The following is a 24,221-nucleotide window of genomic DNA, read 5'->3' on the forward strand; positions in this document are numbered from 1 at the left end:
GTATCTGATAAGAGCCTAAGAACCAAAATATGTGAAGTACTCATACAACTCAATAACAAAAAGACAACCCAATTAAAAAATGGAGAAAGGATTTGACTAGATATTTGTCCAAAGATATCTAAATGACTAATAAGCACATGAAACAATGCTCAGTACCAATCATTAGGGAAATGCAAATTAAAACGACAATGAAATACAGCTTAATACCTAATATGATGGCTATAATTTTTTTCTTTCTTAAAAATCCTCACACAAGGGTATTTTTTCCATTGATTTTTAAAGAGAGAGGAAGGTAGGAGGGAGGGGAATGGGACGGTAAGAAGGAGGGAGGGAGGGAGGGGGAGAGAGAGAGAGAGAGAGAGAGAGAGAGAGAGAGAGAGAGAGAGACATCGATGTGAGAGAAACACAGCAATTGGTTGCCTCCTGCACATGTTCCAACTGAGGCCAGGGATCAAACCTGCAACCCAGGTATGTGCCCTTGACTGGAAATTGAACCTTTGACTCTTCAGTGAGTGGGGCGATGCTCTAACCATTGACCCATGCTGGCTAGGGTTATACATTTTTTAAAAGATGGAAAATAACAAGTGTTAGTGAGGATGTAGAGAAACTGAAACTTTTGTGCATTGTTGGTGGAATGGAAAATGGTGTAAACACTGTGGAAAACAGTTTGGGTGTTCCTCAAAAAAAACCTAGACACAGATACCATATGACCCAGCAATTCCACTCTTGGGTATACACCTAAAGAACATGTATACGTTCTTTAGGACTTAAACAGATACTTGTATGCCAGCACTATTCACAGTAACCAAAAGTTGGAAATAACCCAAGTGTGTATCAACAGAATAATGGACAAACAAAATGTTATATTTACCTATAATGGAAATATTCAGCCATGATAAGGAATGAAGTTCTGATATATGCTACAACATGGATGAACCTTTAAGACATGCCAAAGATAAAAGCACATCCCACCTACATGAAATATCTAGAATAAGCAAATTCATAGACAGAAAGATTAGAGGTTACCAGGGGCTGCATGGAAGAGGGAGGGGGAAGTTATTGCTTAATGAGTACATAATTTCTGTTTGGGTGATGAAAAAGTTTTGGAAATAATTACTGATGTTGGGCAACACTGTGAATTTAAGTAATACCACTGAATTATACACTTGAAAGTGGTCAAAATGGCAGTTTTTTTTAATCCTAACTCAAGGATATTTTCCCATTTATCTTCAGATACAGTGGGAAGGGGGTGGGAGAAGTGAGAGAAAAATACCAACGTGAGAGACATCGATTGGTTGCCTCCCACACGATCCTGACCAGGCCCGGGGACCAACCCCAACTGAGGTACGTGCCCTTGACCAGAACTGAACCCTTGACTCTGGTCTGCAGGCTGACTTCTAACTGCTGAGCCAAACTGGCCAGGGCAAAATGGCAAATTTTTTGTTATATTTTACCATAATAAAAAATGAAATCAGTTAAACAGAATTACTGTATGATCCAGCAATTTCACTCCTAGTTACATACTCAAACGAGTTGAACACAATATTATTCATAATAGCTTTTATCCTGCCATACATTTTTTTTTTTTAATCCTCACCTGAGGACATTTTTCCATTTTTTGTTCAGATAGAGTGGGAGGGAGAGAGAGGAAGAGAGAGAGAGAGAAACATCAATGTGAAAGGGACACATTGAGTGGTTGCCACCCGCACAACCCAACCAGGGCCGGGACAAACTGCAACCAAGGTACGTGCTCTTTGCGGGAACTGAACCCGAGTCTCTCTAGACCACAGGCTGACACTCTAACCACTGAGCCAAACCGGCCAGTACCTGCCATACAGAGTTTTGATCCTGATGCTTAAATAATATTTTTTTTTCATCTTTGATGTTATTACCATATGTTACCAACATATTACCATGATTTTTGCTGTTATTGTTTTACATAGTTAGCTTTTGGAAATTCTGAAATTAAGTTTTATTTTAACTTAAATCATAAAATTAAAAACATGTAGAACCACTAGGCTTACAACAAAAGCAGCAATCTCCAGCTTCTTCCCTTCTTACTCCTGGATCAGTTCCTAACTTTTAAATATGAATAAACAACCAAAGATCACTGGACATTCCAGGAAAGTCTCTAACCCAAAAGACAAATAGAAAAAAGAAACCTAAAGAAACTAGAGAAATCATAGGGTCAAATGAAAAGTTAAAAGAATATGTAGGTAAGTCTCATATATACATACTGTATCTATAAAACAAAATGTTATGACAAAGGAACTGAGTAAGAAAGAGCTCTTATATAGATGGCTGTAGTGAACATTTGATGGACAGAGTTTGGAGATAAAATCAAGAAAACCTCCCAACCTCAACAGTCAACAGATTTCTCTATTCATGCATTATGACCACCAGGGAAATGCAAATCAAAACCACAGTGAGAGCGAGCCCTGGTCGGTTTGGCTCAGCGGTGAGAGTGTTGGCCTGTGGACCAAAAAGTCCCGGGGTTGATTCTGGCCAAGGACACGTACCTCGATTGCGGTTCATCCCTGGCCCCAGTTGGAGTTGTGCAGGTGGCAACCAATTGATGTGTCTCTCTCACATCAATGTTTCTCTCTTTCCTTCCCTCCCACTCTATCTGAAGATAAATGGGAAAATATCCTCACACACACACACACACAAAAAGACTTCCGGTCAAGATGGTGGCATAAGTAAACATGGTACTCACCTCCTCCCACAACCACATCAAAATTACAACTAAACTACAGAACAACCATCATTCAGAACTGCCTGAAACCGAACTAAATGGTGTCCTATAACTACAAAATCAAAGAAGCCACATTGAGACTGTTATTACCGGATTGGCAGATAAGAACCATCCCCAGCAGTATCAGCAGATGCTGATCAGGAGCAGTGCCCCAGCCTAAGCAACAGCAAAGCTTGGGCAGCTGAGACCCACCCCTGACAACTGCAGCAGCGAATTTGGAGTGGAGCCCCTCCCCCAGAAGTAGCAAAGTCTCAGGAGCTAAGCATCCTAAGCCCCCAACAGCAGCAGAGGATTGAGAGCTGAGAGCACCCCCTGGTAACAGCAGCAGCAGCAGTGCAAACCAGGAGCTGACACTTGCCTCCAGCAGCATCAGCAGCAAATGATCAGGAGCTGAGCCCCACCAGGCAGCAGTGCACCCCAGCAGCACTCCAGTGGGACCCACGCACCCCAGAAGTACCTACCATAATAGACCAATACCAGCTGCCAGTTGTCAAGAGGCACCAAACACCAAAACAGTCCGGGAGGCACAGCAGCCTTATTTGATACACATCAACCTGCCTACACATCCCAACATCCCTCACCAGGCCTAGAACTACCAGAATTCTAAAATGATGATACAGAGAAACAGCGCCCAAATGAAAGGACAAATCACCAGAAAAGGAACTACATGAAGTGGAAGCAAGCAACTTGTCAGATAAAGAATTCAAAGCAATGATTTTAAAGGGGCTCAAACAATTTAGTGAGAATTACAGTCAACTTAATGAGAATTATAAAGACTCAGTGGGAACTACATCAGCCTAAAAAAAGAGGTAGAAGCTATGAATAAAAATCAAGTGGAAATAAAGAAAGACATAGCTGATACGAAAAATACCTTAGAGGGTCTCAATAGTAGATAAGAAGAAGCTGAACACTGAATCAGTGAGTTAGAAGATAAGTTAGAAAAAAACACCCAAATAGAGCAACAAATGGAGAAAAAAATAAAAATAAAAAGCAGGAGGAGAGTTTAAGGGAGCTTTGGAATAATACAATATGTAACAAGGTTTGCATCGTAGGGGTACCAGAAGGAGAAGAATAGGAGAAAAGAATAGAAAACCTGTTTGAAAAAATAATGACAGCAAACTTCCCTAATTTGGGAAAGGAAAAAGTCACACAAGTCCAGGAAACACAGAGAGTCCCAAGCAATATGAACCCAAAAAGACCCATAGCTAGACACATCATAATTAAAATGGCAAACATTAAAGACAAAGAAAGAATCTTAAAGGAAGCAAGAGAGAGACAGAAAGTTACCTACAAGGGAGCTCCTATTAGACTGTCAGTTGATTTCTCAATAGAGACACTGCAGGCTAGAAGGAAGTGGCATGAAGTATAAAAAGTAATGAAAGGCAAGGGTCTGAATACAAGACTACTCTATCCAAAAAGGCTGTCATTCAAAATTGAAGGTGAAATAAGGAGCTTCACAGACAAAAAAATGCTAAAGGAATTTACCACCACCAAACCAGCACTGCAAGAAATGCTAAAGGGACTGTTGTAAGAAGAAGAAATAGAGTGAGTAAGTGAGTGAGAGAGAGGGTGGGGGTGGGGGTGGGGGTGGGAGAACACAGGCATAAAATAAAAGTGGCAACTAATAAGTATCTATCAATAATAACCTTAAATGTATTTAAATGGCTTAAGCCCGACCAGTGTGACTCCATGGTTGAGCATCGACCCACACACCAAGAGGTTGCCAGTTCAATTCCCGGTCAGGGCACATGCCCAGGTTGTGGGCCTGATCCCCAGTGGGGGGCATGCAGGAGGCAGCCAATTGATTGATGTTTCTCTCTCTCCCTCTAAAAATTGATAAAAAGAAAGAAAAAATTTAGAAAAATGTAAATGACTCTGGCCGGTTTGGCTCAGCAGTTAGAGCGTTGGCCTGCGGTCCAAAGGACCCGGGTTCTGTTTCCACTAAGGGCACGTATCTCGGTTGTGGTTTGTCCCTGACCCTGGCTGGATCGTGCGGGTGGCAGCCACTCAATGTATCCCTTTCACATTGATGTTTTTCTCTCTCTCTCCCTCCCACTCTATCTGAACAGAAAATGGAAAAATGTCCTCGAGTGAGCATAAAAAAAAAAAAAAAATGTAAATGACTTAAATGCTCCAATCAAAAGACACTGGGTAGCTGACTGGATAAGAAAACACGACCCATATATATGCTGTCTACAAGAGACCCACCTCACAACAAAAGACTCACACAGGATGAAAATGAAGGGATGGAAAAAAAAATTTTCAGGCAAATGGAAATGAAAAAAAAAGCTGGTGTAGCAATACTCATATCTGATAAGACAGACTTCAAAATGAGGCCCATAATAAAAGACAAAGAAGGTCACTACAAAATATTAAAGGGATCAATCCAAACAAGAGGATATAACCCTGGTTATGTAGCAAATATAGGAGCACCAAAATATATATAAAAACTTCTGGAGGACTTCAAGGGAGAGATCAATAGCAATATAATCATAGAGGGTGATTTTAACACCCCACTGACAACACTGGATAGATCTTCTAGACAAAAAGTTTAACAAGGAAACAGAATCCTTAGATGACGAACTAAATCAGTTGGACATAATTGATATTTACAGAACATTTCACCCCAGAGCTGCAGAATATACATTCTTCTCAAGTGCACATGGGACATTCTCGAAGACAGACTACGTTAGGACACAAAGTAAGTCTCTACAAATTCAAGAAGACTGAAATCATATCAAGCATCTTCTCAGATCAGAATGGCATGAAACTAGAAATCCATTACAATAAAAACACTCAAAAACACTCAAAAACATGGAGGCTAAATAGCATGTTATTAACAACAAATGGGTTACCAGTGTGATCAAGAAATAAATAAAAAACTTCCTGGAAACTAATGAAAATGAACACACAATACAAAAATCTATGGGACACAGCAAAAGCAGTCCTGAGAGGGAAGTTAATAGCAATACAGGCCTAGTTTAAGAAAAAAGAAAAATTTCTAATAAATTATCTAACCCAACAACTTAAAGATTTAGAAAGAAAACAAAAAGAAAAATCCAGAGTTAGTAGAATTAAGGAAATAATAAAAATCAGAGCAGAAAAAAAACCAAAACCCCAATACAAAAGATCAATGAAACTAAGAGCTGGTTCTTTGAAAAGACAAACATGATTGATCAACCTTTAGCCAGACTCATTAACAGAGAGAGAGAACCCAAATTAATAAAATCAGAAATGAAAGAGGTGAAGTAACAATGGACTCCACAGAAATACAAAGGATTGTAAGAAAATACTATGAACAATTATATGCCAACAAATTCAACAACCTATGCGAAATGGACAAATACTTAGAATCATATACTATTTCAAAACTCAACTGGGGAGATTTCCGGTCAAGATGGTGGCGTAGGTAAACGCGGTATCCCGTCCTCCCAAAACTCAACTGGGAAGAGTCAGAAAACCTAAACAGACCAATAACAATTAAGGAAATAGAAGAAGTAATCAATAAAATCCCAGCAAACAAAAGCCCTGGTCCGGATGGCTACCAGGGAGTTTTACCAAACATTCAAAGAAGAACTATCACCTATTCTCCTCAAACTATCCCAAAAATTCAAGAGGAAAGAAGACTTCCTAGCTCTTTTTTATGAGGCCAGCATAATCCTAATTCCAAAACCAGATAAAGACACTACAAAGAAAGAAAATTACAGGTCAATATCCTGATGAACATAGATGCCAAAATCCTCAACAAAATCTTAGCAAATCAAATCTAGCAATGTATTAAAAAAATTATACACCACAATCAAGTGGGATTTATCCCTGGAATACAAGGCTGGTACAATATTCATAGATTGATAAATGTGATACACCACATAAACAAAATGAAAGATACATCATGGGATCATATCAGTAGACACTGAAACTACATTTGAAAAAATACAGCATCCATTTTTGATAAAATCTCTCAGCAAAGTGGGAATAGAAGGATCATATCTCAACATAGTAAAGGCCATTTATGACAAACCTACAGCCAACACCATACTCAATGGGCAAAAACTAAAAGCAGTTCCCTTAAGAACAGGAACAAGACAGGGATGCCCACTTTCACCACCCTTATTTAACATACTATTGGAAGTCTTAGCCACAGCAATCAGACAAGAAAAAATAAAAGGGATCCAAACTGAAATGGAAGAAGTGAAGCTGTCATTATTCGCAGATGACATGATATTATACATAGAAAACCCTAAAGACTCCATCAAAAAACTACTATATTTAATAAATGAATTTGGCAAAGCAGCAGGATACAAAATCAACATCCAGAAATCATTGGCTTTTTTTTTTTAATCCTCACATGAGGACATGTTTCCATTTTTTGTTCAGATAGAGTGGGAGGGAGAGAGAGGAAGAAAGAGAGAGAGAAACATCGACGTGAAAGGGACACATCGAGTGGCTGCCTCCCACATAATCCAACTAGGGCCGGGGATAAACTGCAACTGAGGTATGTGCCCTTAGTGGGAACTGAACCTGGGTCTCTCTGGACCGCAGGCCGACACTCTAACTGCTGAGCTAAACCACCCAGGGCTCATTGGCATTTTTATACACCAATAATGAACACACAGAAAGAGAAACTAAAAAAACAACCCCATTTACCACCGTAACAAAAATATTAAGATACCTAGGAATAAACTTGACCAACTAAGTAAAGGACCTATTCTCAGAAAACTACAGGACATTGAAAAAAGAAATAGAGGAAGATATAACAAAGTGGAAGCATATACCTTGTTCATGGATTGGAAGAACTAATGTAATTAAAATGTCCATATTACCCAAAGCAATCTATAGATTCAATGTAATCCCCATTAAAATACCAATGACATATTTCACAGAACTAAAACAAATACTCCAAAAGTTTATATGGAACCAAAAAACACCCCAAATAGCCAAAACAATCTTGAAAAAGAAAAAGTAGGAGGGATCACAATACCAGATATTGGGTTATACTACAAAGCCACTGTAATCAAAACAGTCTGGTACTAGCACAAGAACAGGCATATAGAGCAATGGAACAGAACAGAGAACCCAGAAAATGACCTAAGACATTATGCTCAATTGCCCTGGCCGGTTTGGCTCAGCGGTTAGAGCGTCGGCCTGCGGTCCGGAGAGACCCGGGTTCGGTTCCCGCTAAAGACACGTACCTTGGTTGCAGTTTGTCCCCAGCCTTGGTTGGGTCGTGTGGGTGGCAACCACTCGATGTGTTGCTTTCATGTCGATGTTTCTCTCTCTCCCTCCCACTCTATCTGAACAAAATATCAAAAAATGTCCTCAGGTGAGGATAAAAAAAAACAAAACAAGACATTATGCTCAATTAATATTTGAGAAAGGTGGCAAGAGCATACAATGGAGTAAAGACAGCCTCTTTAATAAATGGTGGTGGGAAAATTGGACAGCTACATGCAAAAAAATGTAACTAGACCACCAACTTACACCATACACAAGAATAAACTCAAAATGGATAAAAGACTTAAATGTGACTCATGAATCCATAAAAATCCTAGAAGAAAATTTAGGCAACAAAATTTCAGACATCACACGCAGCAGAATTTTCAGATACAATGCCTAAGGCAAGAGAAACAAAGGGAAAAATTAATATATGGGACTACATCAAGCTAAAAAGCTTCTGCACAGCAAAAGAAACAAGCATCGAAATGGAAAGGGTACCTACTATATGGGAGAGCACAACTGTCAATGATATATCAGATAGAGGGTTAACTTCCATAATATATAGAGTACTCATACAACTCAACAAAAGGAAGACAAAGAATCCAATTAAAAAATGGTCACAGGACCTAAATAAACACCTCTTCAAACAGGACATACAAATGGCCAAGAGATATATGAAAAAATGCTCAACATTACTAATCAGAGAGATGCAAATTATTGTGTTTTTTTTTTTATCCTCACCCAAGGACATTTTTCCATTATTTGTTCAGATACGGGGGTGGGGGGAGCGCGAGAAACACAGACGTGAAAGGGACACATGGAGTGGCTGCCACCCACACGACCCAACCAGGGCCGGGGACAAACTGCAACCGAGGTACGTGCCCTTAGCAGGAACCAAACCCGGGTCTCTCTGGACCCCAGGCCAATGCTCTAACCGCTGAGCCAAACTGGCCAGGGCGAGAGATGCAAATTAAAATGACTATGAGGTATCACCTCACATCTGCCAGCATGGCTGCCATCAACAAATCATCAAACAACAAGTGTTGGCGAGGGTGTGGAGAAAAGGGGATTCTAGTATACTGCTGCTGGGAATGCAGACTGGTACAGCCACTATGGAAAACAATATGGTGTTTCTTCAAAAAATTAAAAATTGAACTGCCATTTGACCTGGTGATCCCACTTCTAGGAATATATCCTAAGAAGCCTGAAACACCAACCTAAAAGAATATATATATACCCCTATGTTCACAGCAGCACTATTTACAATTGCTAAGACCTGGAAACAGCACAAGTGTCCATCAATAGATGAGTGGATAAAAAAGCTGGGGTATAGCCCTGGCCAGTTTGGCTCAGCGGTTAGAGCATCGGCCTGCAGCCTGGAGAGACCCGGGTTTGGTTCCCAATAAGGGCACGTATTTCGGTTGCAATTTGTCCCTGGCCCTGGATGGGTTGTGTGGGTGGCAGCCACTCGATGTGTCCCTTTCACGTCGATGTTTCTCTCTCTCTCTTCCTCTCTCTCCCTCCCACTCTATCTGAACAAAAAAATGGAAAAATGTCCTCAGGTGAGGATAAAAAAAAAAGGCTGGGGTATATAGCCCGGCTAGTGTGGCTCAGTGGTTGAGCATCGACCCAGATGCACCAAGAGATCACCGATTTGAATCCTCATCAGGGTACATGCTCAGGTTGTAGACTGGATCCCCAGTGGGGGGCATGCAGGAGGTGGCCAGTCAATGTTCTCTCTCATTATTGTTTCTATCTCTCTCTCCCTCTCCCTTCCTCTCTCTCTAAAATCAATGAGAAAAAAAAAAAAAAAGGTGTGGTACATATACACAATGGAATACTATACAGCTGTAAGGAAGATCTCTTATCCTTTGAGATGACATGGAGGGACCTGAAAAGTATTGTTAAGTGAAATAAGCCAGTCAGAGAAAGCAAGTAGCACATGATTTCACATATTTGTGGAATATAATGAACAAAATAAGGTGATGAACACAACAGAACCAGAAATATATAAGTAGGGTTCAGACTGACAAACTTCAGAGGAGGGGGTGGGGGAAGGGAAAAGATAAACCAAAGAACTTATGCATATAAGCATAACCAGTGGACACAGACAATAATGCGGGGGGGGGGGGGGAGGCAGGGGGGCGGGCGGGGAATGGGAGGAGGGTGTCAATGGGGAGAAAAGGAGAAACATCTGTAACAAAAATAAATTAAAAAAACAACAACAACACAATGAGATACTACTTCACATCCACTAGGATAGCTGTAATAAAAAAGACCAATAACTGCTGGTGGGAATGTTACATGGTGTAGCCACTGTGGATAACAGTTTGGTAGGTGCCGCAAGTTAAATATAGTTACCAAATGATCCAGCACCTCCACTCCTAGGTATATATCCAGAAGAAATGAATATATATTTTTTCAAAACTTGTACACAACTGTTCATAGAGCAGCATTATTCACAGTAACCCCAAAATGGAAATAACCCAAATGTATATCAGTATATGGCTGTATAAATGTAGTACATCCATAAAATGGAATATTATTCAGCAATAAGGAATGAAGTATTGATATTAGCTACATCATAGGTGAACCTTGAAAACATTCAAAGCAAAAGAAGCCAGACACAATTATCATGTATTACATAATTCAATTTATTAAAAAATTTTTTTTCTTTATTGATTTTAGAGAGAAAGGAAGAGAGAAGGAGAGAGAGATGGAAACACAGATGAGAGAGAACATTGATTGGCCACCTCCTGCATGCCCCCCAATGGCAACTGGGCTTACAACCTGGTTATGTGCCCGGACCAGGAATCAACTTCTTGGTGTATGGGTCGATGCTCAACCACTGAATCACACTGGCTGGGCTTGTATAATTCAATTTATATAAATGTCTGGAACAGGCAAATCCAGAGAATTAGTAGTTGCTAAGAGCTGGGGGGAAGGAGGGGAAAGAGGGAATGAGGAATGACTGTTAATAGTTATGAGGTTTCTTTCTGGAATGATGAAAATGTTCTAAAATTAGATAGTAGTAATGGTTGCACAACACTGTGAGTGTACTAACTGCCACTGAATTGTACACTTTAAAAGAGTGAATTTTATAGCATGTGAATATGTCAATAAAGTTGTTATAGTGTGAAGAACAAGAAAAAGCCTTCTAGAAAGAGATAACAAAAAGATAAATACAAGGAGAAAAAGATAGGAAACTGAGGATCAATCTGCAGGTCTAACATCCAAGTGACAGGAATTTCAGAGGGGGAAAAAAAAATGGAAAAGAGGAAATTATTTTAAAAAATTAATGTAAGAATATTCTCAGAAATGGAAAACCCGAGTCTCCACACAGAAAGAGCTTATTCATTATTGGCATAGTAAGTGGACAAAGACCCATTCCGTGGCACATTGTTGAGAAATTTCACAAGAGAAGTGAAGATCCTAACGGCTTCCAAAGATAAAAAAAAAAAAATACGAAGGACAGAACTGGAATGGCATCAAACTTTTCAGTACAAGTAATGAAAGCTAACATATTACAGCCTTTAAGATTCTTAGGGAAAACTATTTTCAGCTTTACTGATATTTATATATATATAAATTATATATACATGTAAATAAATACATTTATATATAATTTATATTTTTATTAATTTCAACTTTACATCCAGCAAACTGTGTGAGGTCTAAATTAAAGACATGGCAATTTCCAAAAATGTACCTCCAGGTGAAGGTGTCCTCTAGTAAAATGAGGGACTGAAGCCAAGAAAGCAAAAGACAATGTGGTCCAAAAAGCAGGCTGTCCATCATGGGAAAGTGGCCAAGGACAGTCCCAGGGACGAAAAGGGAAGTCACTGGACAGCAGGTAGGCAGCAGGCCCAGAAAACAACCTGCCAGATCAGAGCAGAAGACAGAAGAGGGCACCAGGAAAAACAGGAAATCATGTTTGCACATCTGGAGGGTTGACAGATCTGGTGGAGCATGTGAAAAAATTACAAATAAGAGCTTAGAAAATAAAAGTACATAAGAATGATGAGGCAACTATTCATCCAGGGAAACAACATGTATAAGAAAATGAAATCGATATATTACTTAGGCTCTGCAGTGAACAGTATACTTATAGTAAACAAAAATACTGATTGTTATTTAACCCCAAACTGTGATATAATATATTGGAGGGTGGGGCATAGGAAGTGGAGGTGATAGAGCTAAATACTCATCTATTATAGCAGGAAAACAATATAAAATTATGAATTTAAGAGATGAAATAAAAGGTAATCACATTAAAAAGAAATATGATTATAAAAGTAAATATAGAATACACAGCTAAGGAGGCTGACAGTGGAGAAGGCTAAGAAGGCAGGGCAGTGGGCTGGATGGCTTGTTAAAAGTCTTTTAGCCCCGGCCGGTTTGGCTCAGTGGTTGGAGCATCGGCCTGCGGACCAGAGAGTCCTGGGTTCGGTTCTTGCTAGGGGCACATAACAAAAAAAAAAGTCTTTTAGTACTTTCACTGATCCTTGCCTCCGTTCCAGTTTTTAAAATACTATTATTGTAAAAAGTTACTAGGTATATACCTCACAACAGTTCCCTGCACATACACAGTGAGTGTGACATCAAAGATGGGAACTGGCCCAGAGGACAGTGAAGACAGTGACTCTGAAGCAAGGTCTGAATCATCAAAGGGTGCTTCTTCAGGCCCCACCCCATCAGGAGGCCTGAACTTCCTGGACATTCTGTGGAAGGGGGCTAGCTGAGGACCGGACTTTGACTGAAGCAGGCCAGCCTCCAAACCACCACCTGTGCATTTAGGCTCCCTACATCTTTCTAGTTTTCTTGAACTAATTTCTCAGGGGAATTTTTAGAAACAGGCATGGTATAGATAGAAACATAAGTGGGAAAGTAGATGACTTCTGTCTCATCCATTCATAGTTCCTCATACCCTGTTGAGGCCCACAGATCTCCCATGCTTGGCACATAGTAGGTGCTCAATACAGAGTTGCTGAAGTCATAATTATGGTACAACAGCACTTAGTTGGGTCCTTTACATGCATTGCCATATACAATCCTCACAATATGCTTATGCAGTTAGAGGGTAAAATTAGCTCCATAAAACATATGGAAACTGAGGCTCAGAGTAACCTGAACAAGGTCACTTCACTAGTAAGGAAAGAGCTAGGTTTCAAACCCAGGTATTGCTGACCCCATAGCCTTCTCAACTAGCTGCTGAGGCCATAAATCCTTTCTGGAAAATGGTTTGGCTAGATAGATAGACAGATGGAGGCTCTGAGACCATCTGGTCAGAAGCTGGAGAACTAGCTGTGTACCTCTCCTCCCCTCATCCCAGGGGGATGTCCTTGTAGCACCTACCTTCTTCAGAGAGGTTGTTCTCTTTGGTCTCCTTGTCCATCTGGCAGCACCAGCCTTCCAGCCGCTCTGTTTCTGCCTGCAGTAGCTTCAAGAACCAGAAGCCATCTCGGCGGCAGGCCCCTGGCTGTGCTGGCTCTGCTGGGGAGCTGGAGGAGGTCTCAAGCCAGGGGTCAGGTGGGGGCAATGATGATGCCTCTAGGGCAGGGTCGCTGTTGTCTCCATAGGAGAGGTTGCGCTTGATCTGGGCAATCTTGGGGGCCTGCCGAGGGCCGGCATCGATGCTGATGGAGTTAGGGTGTGGGGTACAGTCCGGAAGGCTCCTCTCAGAAGACTTACAGCTTGAGTCATTGGCATCCTGGGTATCTGAGTCGGTGTCCCGTCGGGAGGACATGTTGTGAGAGGGAGCACTGCTTCTGTGGGTGGGGGGTGGAGTGGGGTGGGGACAGGAAGAGGTGAGAGTCACCAAGAAGGCCAGAGATCAGAGGCTGCCCCAACCCGGACACACGGGAGACAGAGAAACGGATGCATCATCTGCTCACCATGCGCCTGAAGCGGGTCCCATAGCAACCATCTCATTCTCTGCTCAGCCCTGGCACCGCCCCACCCCACCCACACCCACACGCATACATACACACACACACGGACAAGGTCATAAGGTTGTCTGTTTACTGCAGTGGGGCCAGGAAGACCACCAACATGGGGGTAGCTCACGTCTCAGCCCGGCCTTGACCCCCTGCGGGCTGATTCATCTCACAGAGCAACTGCTCATTTGCCCGCCCGCCTGCCTGCCCAGCCTCCCATGCCTGGGCCACAGCCCACACTGCAAACCCAGCTTGGTTATTAGAAATTCAGCAAGGAGAAGTGGGTTAGGGAGAGCAGGAGGAGAAGGCACAGGGGAGATGAGAGCAGAGGAAGGAAGAGGAGAGGGGAGAAGCAGCCACCACCTCCATACGACTTACCGCCAGTCGTCCTCTACCTGAACCCCGATGGACTGGAATTTGGTAGCGGGACTGGGCTCCTCTTTTGGCACTGGCTGAATGCAGTCAACCTTATTGAAGGACAATGACAGCAACGGCACGGAGACAAAGACAAAAATAAAAAACAAACACCACACTTGCTGCTGAAATTCACATTAGTGGGACGACGCAAACGGACGTGTGGACAGACGAACACGAGGCATGCGGACACTGCACGTGGGTCCAAGGCTGGACCAGGTTAAGCCGGGCACTGCTCATTCGCGCGGAGGCGGGCGGGCAGGTGGGCGGGAGGTGGGATGGGGTGGAGATGACTGGCTTTCCCTACTCTGAGGAGGGTGCCATCACATCGATCGCTTTGTGTCCGTTGTCCTCCGAGAGGTGGGAACCGTTCCTTCTAGTCCTCTCCTTTACACGCATCAGAGAGAAGAAAAAAAAAAAGGACGACGAAAAGAGAAAGAAAACACACACACACAAAGCCACAGCCGTTATCTGGTGTAGTTAAAGATGGGGCTGTCTCGAGGCAATGGTCAGTCCCCCAACCCTGCAGCTGAAGGACAGGCTGGAGACACCTGTACTAGGGGCAAACCTTGGACAGCAGCTCTGGATTTGAAAACTGTCACCGATGCAAAAGCTGGTCAAGTCCGTGGACACTATGAGATGCCATCCCTGGGCCTTGATCCCATTTGGCTGAGGTTACCTTCAGCACTGGTGGGCCTAGGGAGCAGTAGAAAGGACCAGAGCCACATACAAGTGCAAAGCTAGCACTCTGTCTCTATACTCCTGTGAAATAGAAGGAAACATGGCAACAATGATACCCTTGACCTTTCTTTCCTGGGATAAGGATGTGTGACCATGGAGCAACCAGGCCAGCCCTTCCATCATTGTCATGAACGAGGGAGAACCTATACTTGACCGAGGGTTTGAGGCACAAAGGGGAGGGACAGGGTTGTCAGGTTATCCTTGGAAATTGGAGACTCTTCAGTCTGTTGGCTGTATGGAAGAAGCAGGGGCCAGGGAGGTTTTCTGGGGCAAGGGACTGAGCACCAGGCACCTCCTTGCCATGGGGATACACCCACAGTTCTTCAGCAAGAGCCAGCTCAGGAAATGCAGCATCACGGGACAACAGCATGGAATAGGGATAAAGGTGAATCTGGGGAAGGGAAAGCTCAGGATGGGCCCAAGAACTGGAGTCCTTATCCCTGTGTGAACGTCTGGGTAAAAGGTATCAAGAATGAGCCTAACTCTCCTTCAGACCTTCTGGAAAGATAAGAGTGTCTGGATTGGCCAGGAGAGGATGGTGCTGCCCAAACAAAGACCCTGGGTGGTCAGGACCAAGAGTCAGAGACTAGGCTACTTTTTGTGTCCCTAAGAATTCCTCCTACAGCATAGCATAGGGCGGAGGCTGGATCCCTCATGAAGGAGTCCAGAAAACAGGAGCATCTCCTGGCCAACTCTTTCCTTATATATATGGGGAAACAAGTCCAGAGCTGCCTCTTGGGGAAAACATATCAGGAAAGTGCAAGAAATTGGCCAGTGAGCCTTGTTTGGTCCATTAAATCCCCCTGTGTGTCCCACGTTTCTTCAGCATTCTAGTGCTTTGTCATCTACTTGGCCATGTTCAACTGCTCTGGGGCAGCTGGGAAAATGGAGATCCCTTCTAACCCTAAGCCACAAAGCACACCACTTTGATCTCCTTGATCGCACCCGAACCCCAGGCTCTTGGCCCACTGTAGCTGCCTTCCTTTTCTGCTGAGTGTGCTCCACTTTAGTCTGGAGGTCTAGCCAGGGCAAGGAGAATTCTCTCAATCTGGATTTAGAGTAACTCTTAAAAACTGCAAGGCAGGGCCCAACTTTTCCCAGCTGTGCCAATAGAAAACCGATTACTGATGCTGGGTACATTCAAGCAAGAGGTACAGTGAAGCAGTGGCGGGGAAGGGAAGCTGGTGCACCCTCTCCTGCTGTGTGTCATGGCCATGGGTGCACAGTGAGTTGGGCTTCCAGGAGGATCTGTTGGCTCTGGCCACTTGGTCCTGGGGAGCTATATCTCTGGGTCCTTTCTCATGGAGGGAGGCATCTGGAACAACATTACACTTCTCAATCTGACGTGGACCTGGTGCCTTGAGCCACCTACCTGTCCCCAAGGCCCGAGAGGGCTCTGGGCAAAGTTCCCCTCGAGCAACCCCCATGGCTCAAGGGCCCTGGGTCCTGGGCCCTTGGCCCATCCGCATCTACGCTCCATGTTGCTCCCACTGCCAAGTGGGGTGGTGGCCTCTGCACCCGTGCTGACCTTGGATTAGAGAACTGTTAGGCCAGTCCCGCCTCCCACGTGTTGGCTGGCAGGGCAAAAGGTGGAGTGGACAGACAGACAGTGGACAAACAGTGGACAGGAGATGGCTGGCTGAGTGTAACTACATTCACTGGGATGACCCATCGGAGGAGCAGGGACAGGTACCCACGGTTGCAGACTTCATAGTATGTGTGGGCGAACTCAAGGAAGGCGTGGCTAGGGGTGAAATTTGATTTGGCCACTGGGACTGGATCCCCCAAAATATACAGATAAACCACTTTTGCCCAGGAGACCTATTGGGCCTCCACCAGATGTAATTACACGCAGACAGGTGCACGGAGCGGGCCGAGGACACAGAGTGCAAAAGGGGCCCCTACTTGTATTCCTATAGATGACAGTTTCCTTTTGGGGATGGCCTCCGGGTGGGATTCGGAACTGGTCAGTGTCCCTTGTTCACTCTTCAGAGCTGCATGTTTTAGGGGTGGTTCTGGGGCCTCAGAGGCTGGGGTGACTCTGCCCCGTGTCACACTGGGTGGTCGGGTACTGCTGTCCAGGCTGTCTGACGAGTTGCTCAGGCCTGACTGGCTCGTCACCTCACTCTTGTGGTCCTGGCTGTCCAGGTAGGTATCCTGGGCAGACTCGGTACTGCTCTGGACTGTGACTGAGATGAACGGCTTTGACGTGGTACGTGGAGGGACCGGTGGCGGGGTCTTCTTATACGCCACTAGGCATGATGAACCTGCAGATGGGTGAGAAGAGGGCAAGGGAGAAGGTGAGGCCCCCAACTCTCTTAAGCCCCTTTCAAGTCTGAAGCCCTACCTGACCTGGCTCTAGCTCTGGCCTCAACTGTTTTCTCAGCAAGGATTTCTGAAGCAAGAGAATGAGGATCAGACACAGCAATGACCAAGACAGACAGACACAGGCCCTGGCCACCTTCATGCTAGGCCAAGTCTAATGTGGGACAAAGACACCCTCCACCTCCTAGTCATAAGCAAAGGTATTATCCATTTGGGGCAGGGCTATGAGGTGAAGTTCATGGTGCCATAGGCTATGACAAAGCCTGAACTGTGACAGGGGAGGCAGTGACAACAGAGTGGAGGTCAGGACAGCTAAGGAATGGTTGACCTTGCTTTCCTGAGGCTCACTGAGAGAACTACTGCTCCCTGTTACTGCTCTTTTCCTTCTACTCTACCTTCCCTCTACTTGGGCACCCCCTCTATGTCGGATCAAAGGCCAACACATCCCTCAGGGCCCAGCTAATCCTTCCCCTACCTTGCCATTCCTACCCCATCTCCTCTCATTATATGAAAACCCTATATACTAGTCTGCCTCCCTCAAGACTCCATCATGTCTGGCCTGATGTTCTGTTCTCCACCAAGATTCAGGGAACCAGGACCTGCCATGGGTGGGAATTGAGGTCATCTCTGAATCCCATTCCCAGCCTGTCCTAGAGCTGGTTTTTACAGTAGAAGCACAGAACACCAATGGCCCACAGCTGGCTTCTTAATGCTGAACTTTTTGTCCAAAATGGAAGGCACTTTTCAAACAGCAGTAGCTACTTGCTGTGAAGGGCTGGGTTAGTTAGATCCAATGGCTTTTCTCAGCATCTTAACTCGAACTGCCCTTTTCCCAGTGAAGACTGGAACAAGCCTCTCCCTGGGTCTGGGCCAGATTGGGAGCAGGAGCCAGATGAGTGAGGTTAAGCCCACCTTCAAGGGGCTACCAATTATGGAGAGGGTGATAGCCCAATGGAAACGCACAAAAGGAGGCCTACGTGCCACAGGGGCTGTGGACAAGGCATAGAATCTATCTATCTGTCACTATGAGTTATTACTAAACAAACCTAACAGAATGGCTAAAATAAAAAACAGTGACACCACTATATGCTGACAACAATGTAGAGAAACTGAATCACGAATACTGCTGGTGGAAATGTAAAATGATATAAACACCCTGGAAAACAGTTTGGCAGTTTCTTTTAAAACTAAACATGTAATTACCATACAACCCAGCAATTTACTCTTGGGTATTTATTCCATAGAAATGGTAACATGTTCATAAAAACAAGAATATTTATGGCAACTTTATTTGTAATTGCCCCAAACTGGTAACAACCTAGATGTCTTTCAGTGGGTGAATAACGGTTAACAAACTGTGGTACATCCAGACTATGGACTACTACTCAGCAATAAAAAGAAATGAACTATTGATATAAGCAACAACTTGGATGAATCTCAATGAATGATACCGGATGAAAAAAGCAATCTCAGCAAGTTATGTACTATATGATTCTATTAAAAAAACATTATTAAATCATCTGCTTATAGAGATGGGGAACAAACTGGTGGTTGGTGGGGAGGCTAGGGGGACAGGGTGATGGGGAAGACAGAGGGATGTGGGTGTGGTTATAAGAAGGTGACAAGAGGAATCCCTGTGTGTGCTAATTGATGAAATTGTTGTATATTGACTGTGGATACATGAACTTACACATGAAGAAATTGAAAAAGACGCAATACACGCACACAAGAATGATTACACAGGTAGTATCATGGGGTTAAGGCTCAGAGAGGCCCAGGGCTGGCACAGCTCTTACTGGTTTCTGGTACAGGGTTGGAAGCCAAAATTGTACCACTGCCCACCGCTGGTAGGGAAGATGGGATGGGTTTCTGATTAGCTGAGAGGCAGTTTCCCCCAAGAGCTGGACATTTGGCAGCCTGATGAAGCCAGTGGCCACCAACATCCAGCAGAGTGAGGACTCACTGGGATTTCAGGAATTGATTTGTTTGGCCTAAATAATCCCAAGGATGCAGGGCTTCCCTGGCATTTTCTGCCCTAGATCAGAAGAGTGAAGCCCTAATCTCAAAATGTTTATAGGGGGAATATCCACTCCCAAAAAGGGTAGCAGTGAGTATGAGGAGCCAGAACTGGGCTCTAAGCCTGGCTGAGGCAGTGTATCTGTGGGGTGGGGCTGACACTGGCCTGGAGTCTTTGTGTGTAGGGATCTATATGAAAGAGGCAACCTCCCCACCACAGGAAACAATGGCGTTGCCCACAGCTTGGGGTCTAGATTGAGGACCAACCTTCCAACCTTGCTCTTAGGGTTGACTAGACCCAGAGTCCTGCTGACTGTTCTCCAAGGCCCTGAGCCCTGGCTGAGGCAACCACTCAGAGGAAAAGTAAACTAGCGAGAGGCCAGGCCAGATGGCCAGATGTGATAAGAGGAAAAGTAAACTTATCTTGGATTCTCTGTCTCCTGGGGCACAAGTCACAGCCAGATAAGCAGTGTGACTAACACAGAGGATTTTGGGGCCTCATGGGCTCACTGGGTGGCAGGTACTGTCCTCCCCAGAGCAGGGGGATGAGACCTGACTGCATAGGACATCTCTCATTTCACATGTGTGAAATGCTAGTTAACACAGGCCATCACCTCCCCAGCCTCTTCCAACAATGCACTCCAGCCATTCCGTGTTTCTCATACCCACCACACTTCCTCCCAACTCTATACATGTTCTTTCTGCCTGGAAAGCTTCTCTCTCACCTCATTTCAAATGCCACATCCTCAGAGAGGCCTCCTCTGACTGCCCTCTACTCTCATATCACTCAGGATTCTCCACCAGAGCAGAGCACCTGTCGAACTTTGTCTTAGCTCATTTAGGGATTTATTTGATTGTTACAGGCCTGGGGTGGTTGGGGAACTCTGTCTGTCTTGGCACAGCAGGTCGTATCTCAGGCCTAGGGTAATATTTTAAGCACAGAATGCACTCAATAAATATTTGTTGAATGGATAAAATAAACCTCATCACTGATATAAAACCCACCCCTGGTTACCCCAAATCACGATTACTTAGCCATATTTAAGGCTCCCAAACTTCAGTATCCAAGGTTCTAGCCCCTTCCCAAATTTGAAGCCCTTTCGGCTTGGTCCCACTCATCCATCTGTGCAATTTCATTTCCTGCCCTCCCACTCCCCAACATGCTCCCTGCAATGTCAGGGATCCAAATGCATACTTTCCCAAACACACCTCACTCTTCATGCACCCAAGCTTTTGCACATGCACTTGTTTCTGCCAGAATCCCTTTTCATGGGCTTATTATCCTCCAGCCAGTCTCTTCCCCCCCCATTCTTTCTGGCCCAGGCAGAGTCTGCCCCCTCATTTCTCTGTGGATCAGCTGGAGCACTAAGGGATGTAGTCATGATTCCGACTGAGAATGTGTCCCATGTGTGTCGGTGGCCCAGTGCCCATCATTTGCCAATTAAACTTTAGAGGAAAGCAAGGCCCCAGAGACCCAAGATGTTGGCCAGCCTACACCCTTTATGCAACTGTGGCCCTCTCTGCCCTAGGGAGATGTTCTATGTGCCACAATTAACTCTGTGGTACATGGGTCCATCTCTTTGTCCATTCACTCTGGAAGTCCTTCAGATCTGCCTGGGAAGCTTAGAGGTAAGCATTCCTTCAGCATGACCATCTCATCCAGCTGGTCCTTGTGCATATTTTCAAAGATCCTGAGTGAAGCATTACTAAGCCACAGCAGCATGAGCACACTGAACCACCACCCCCAGGAGCCACATGCTTCCCTGCCCCATCTTGGCCATTCCAGACCTTCATGCCAAGGCTCAGACAGAAGCCAGTTGTGCAACACCTCCTCCATGCAGCCTGCCCTGGCCCCAGACATCCAGCTCAGCCTCCCTGCCCCATAGTACACAAGTCCTTGCTTCTTCTAAGTAGAAGCTCCCTTTGTCTCATTTCTGCTTTCTGTCCCAAGATTTTATCCAGCAAATTCTATTCATTAGGTCAAAATGATTTTGTTTCTGTATTTTGCTTTTTAATGTCAAGGTGTATAAGATGGCTAAACAGAGCTTCAGACATTCGGAAGAGTGGCTATGACTCCATGTCCCAAGAGATCTGGAGGACACAGCAACCTCAGGAAGCTAGTCCCCTGCAAGTGCCTTGAAGGTCAAGATGGACTTGGTCTTGAAGCCCAGCATAGCCATCATGCTTGCTGGCTCTCAGGGGCCTGAGCTGGGCAGAGGGGCTGAAGAAGAGGCCTAGAATAGGAATGGATGCAGGGACCACAGACTGTGGGAGCCATGGCAGCAGGCTTTACAGAAGAGGCAGTGAGCCCACTCAAGGCCCCACATGAAGGGACTGAGCTGGACTCAGAACAAGAACTCTCTTCTGCCTCTCCCAAGCTTAGGAATAATAGGCTTGTCAGAGGAAGGGCTGAGGACCTTTAAGATCCCATTCCCTCTCACTGCATAATATGTCAAACCACACAGCTAAATCGAGCAACTCATTTGTATATGGTACAAACAGAACTCAAGGCTCCCACCCACCCAGCCTCAAATTTTCCTTCTGTCCCTCTGCTTCTTCCCCCAAAGCAGGGGAAACGGAAAGAATTCAAGTGGCTAGGTCAGGATCAGGGACAGACTGCTCTCTCAGAGCCACTTTCCTGTTGTCAGCTCATGTGACCACCATTTTCCCACTGTTTCAGTCTGGAGTCACCTCTCTCAATGCAATGAATTAGCTTTAAGTTATCAAACTTTAATTTCAAACTCCAGCAAGAGGGACTGGTAGCACCTCTTGTCTCAACACCCTCCTGGCATCCTCCAGCACTCCCCACAATCAGGCGTTCCCTAACCACCTCTCTCATCCTTTCCCTCCTCCCACTGATCTGGAGCCATTTTCCCCTACACCACCACCATGTCTGCTCCCTGGCCCCCCAGCCTCCTGTCCTGCCATTCCTGTCCCTCCTCCACCCCTCCCAACTGTTTGAGGAATCCAACCAGGTCAATGCTTTGTTTGAAATCTTTCAGTGGTGCCACAACCCACCTAGTGGACTTGGAACAAACCCTTCAGTAGGCATTCAGGGCCTCCAGAATCTGCATCTGCCTCAGACCCTAAAGTCCACAGGAGCCAGTCAGAAGGGCAGCACGATGGGGAAGATAAAGCCACAAAGCCCAGGGAGCCCCAGCCCATTGTCAGAGCCTTATCTGGAAGCTAGGACGTACTAACAGCGGGCTTTTACTAAACACTGACTGGGCACGCACTTCATGCACAGTTGATCCTTCTTGTCCACAATTTTTAATCTGTGAATTTACCTACTTGCTAAAATTTATTTGTAACCTCAAAATCAATACTTGCAGGGCTTTCATAGTCACTCACAGACAGACATGTGCAGAGCCTGAAAATTTGAGTCACCCAATATACAGGTTCCCAAGTAAGGCTGAACAAGGTGATGATCTGCCTTCTTGCTTTAGCCTTCATGCTATAAACAAGTGTTCTTTTCCTGGTCTCTTTAGTGCTGTTTTCATATTTTTGTGCTTTTTGTTGGCGATTTCTCTGTTTAAAATAGCCCCAAGTGTAGTGCTGAAGTGCTGTCTAGTGTTCCTAAGTGGAAGAAGGTTGTGATGTGTCTTATGGAGAAAATATGTGTGTTGGATAAGTTCTGTTCAGGCATGAGTTATACTGCTGTTGGCTGAGTTTAATGTTAATAAATCAACAACATGTTAAATAAGGTGTCTTTAAACAGAAACACATATAAAACAAGGTTATGTGTTGATTGGTGAAAATCAACCAAGGCTTGCAGGGTCCCTGCATTTCCCTTAGGAGCAATGAATGGTTCAGTATTTGCTAACTCAGTGTTTCTGAGTTAGCAAATACTGAACATAACTATCGTGAATAATGAGAACTGACTGTACTTTAGCCAAATGAATCCTCCAAATGGCTATGTGTGAGACAGGTCTGTCATTGCCCCACCTTACAAATGAGGCTCAGAGAAGTGAAATGACTCGCTCTGGTTCACCTCCCACCCTGGGCAGTGTGGGGGCTGGGGCTTGAACCCAGGCTGCCTGAAGGCTGACCACTACCTTATGCCTCATCCATTGAATTAACTCAGTGAGGGTCAAGTGGAGGCAACAGAAAATGGGTGAGATACTCAGTGTGCTGTGAGTAGAAAGATGGACCAGACACTGAGTGGCAAGGAAAGGCAGGGCTTTCAGGTAAGAGGGCCCTATGTGAGCAAAGGAGAGGGCAGGACAGTCCAACAGATGGGAAGACAGATTTGAGCAGAGCACAACTTGGCAAAGTGGAATTTAGATAATTTAGCTGGTGGAAGGAAGATAGGGACAGAGTCAAGGAGGCCTCAGAGAGGGCTGCCTCCTCTCAGATGTGGTTCATGGCTTCCTGGAGCCATCTGGGCAATGGAAATAGAGACATCTTTCTGTAACACAGAATCTCTCATAAAGTCCCCCTAAATTAGCCTGCAGTCAAGAGAATATTACAGCACGTAGATCTGGCAGCAGCTGGGAGGGTGTATCACTTCCTATCTCAATAGTCTAGTGCACTAGGCAGCTCTGTGTGAAGTGCCAAGGCCATCTCAAGCTGAGCATATCCAGCATGAATCTGAATCCTATCCTCCCCTACATTGGCCTTACCCTCCAAGAGGGGACCCCATGCCCTCAGTTACATACTCCAGAAGACTGGGAATTCCCATCTCCCTCTTTCTCCCTCTACCCCACAAAAGCACACTTTACAAAGACCTGCTTTCCTCATCCCCATCAATCCGGTCTAGAAGTCTACTTTCTACCCCTTGGCCTCCTTGCTTTGTTTGTGGCCCAACCCACCCACAA

General features: G+C 44.7%; 1 protein-coding gene across 5 annotated transcripts in view; it reads right to left on the minus strand.

Annotated features, from left to right (window-relative positions):
* The window catches only part of DLGAP4 (DLG associated protein 4), a 105,423-nt gene that overhangs the window by 28,630 nt on the left and 52,572 nt on the right, over positions 1–24,221 (minus strand). For 3 of the 5 annotated variants that reach the window (XM_036244221.1, XM_036244219.1, XM_036244222.1), the window contains 3 exons: positions 16,969–17,330; positions 14,287–14,375; positions 13,328–13,740 (listed from right to left, as the gene is read on the minus strand). In XM_036244221.1, coding sequence (XP_036100114.1) covers positions 13,328–13,740; positions 14,287–14,375; positions 16,969–17,330 — 864 coding nt within the window. Of the gene's footprint in view, positions 1–13,327; positions 13,741–14,286; positions 14,376–14,629; positions 14,710–16,968; positions 17,331–24,221 lie in introns of those variants that run through there. The other 2 variants (XM_036244220.1, XM_036244223.1) reach the window with 2 other exon arrangements.

This window comes from Molossus molossus, unplaced genomic scaffold (assembly GCF_014108415.1).
Source record: "Molossus molossus isolate mMolMol1 unplaced genomic scaffold, mMolMol1.p scaffold_m16_p_6, whole genome shotgun sequence".
NCBI classification, from domain to species: domain Eukaryota; kingdom Metazoa; phylum Chordata; class Mammalia; order Chiroptera; family Molossidae; genus Molossus; species Molossus molossus.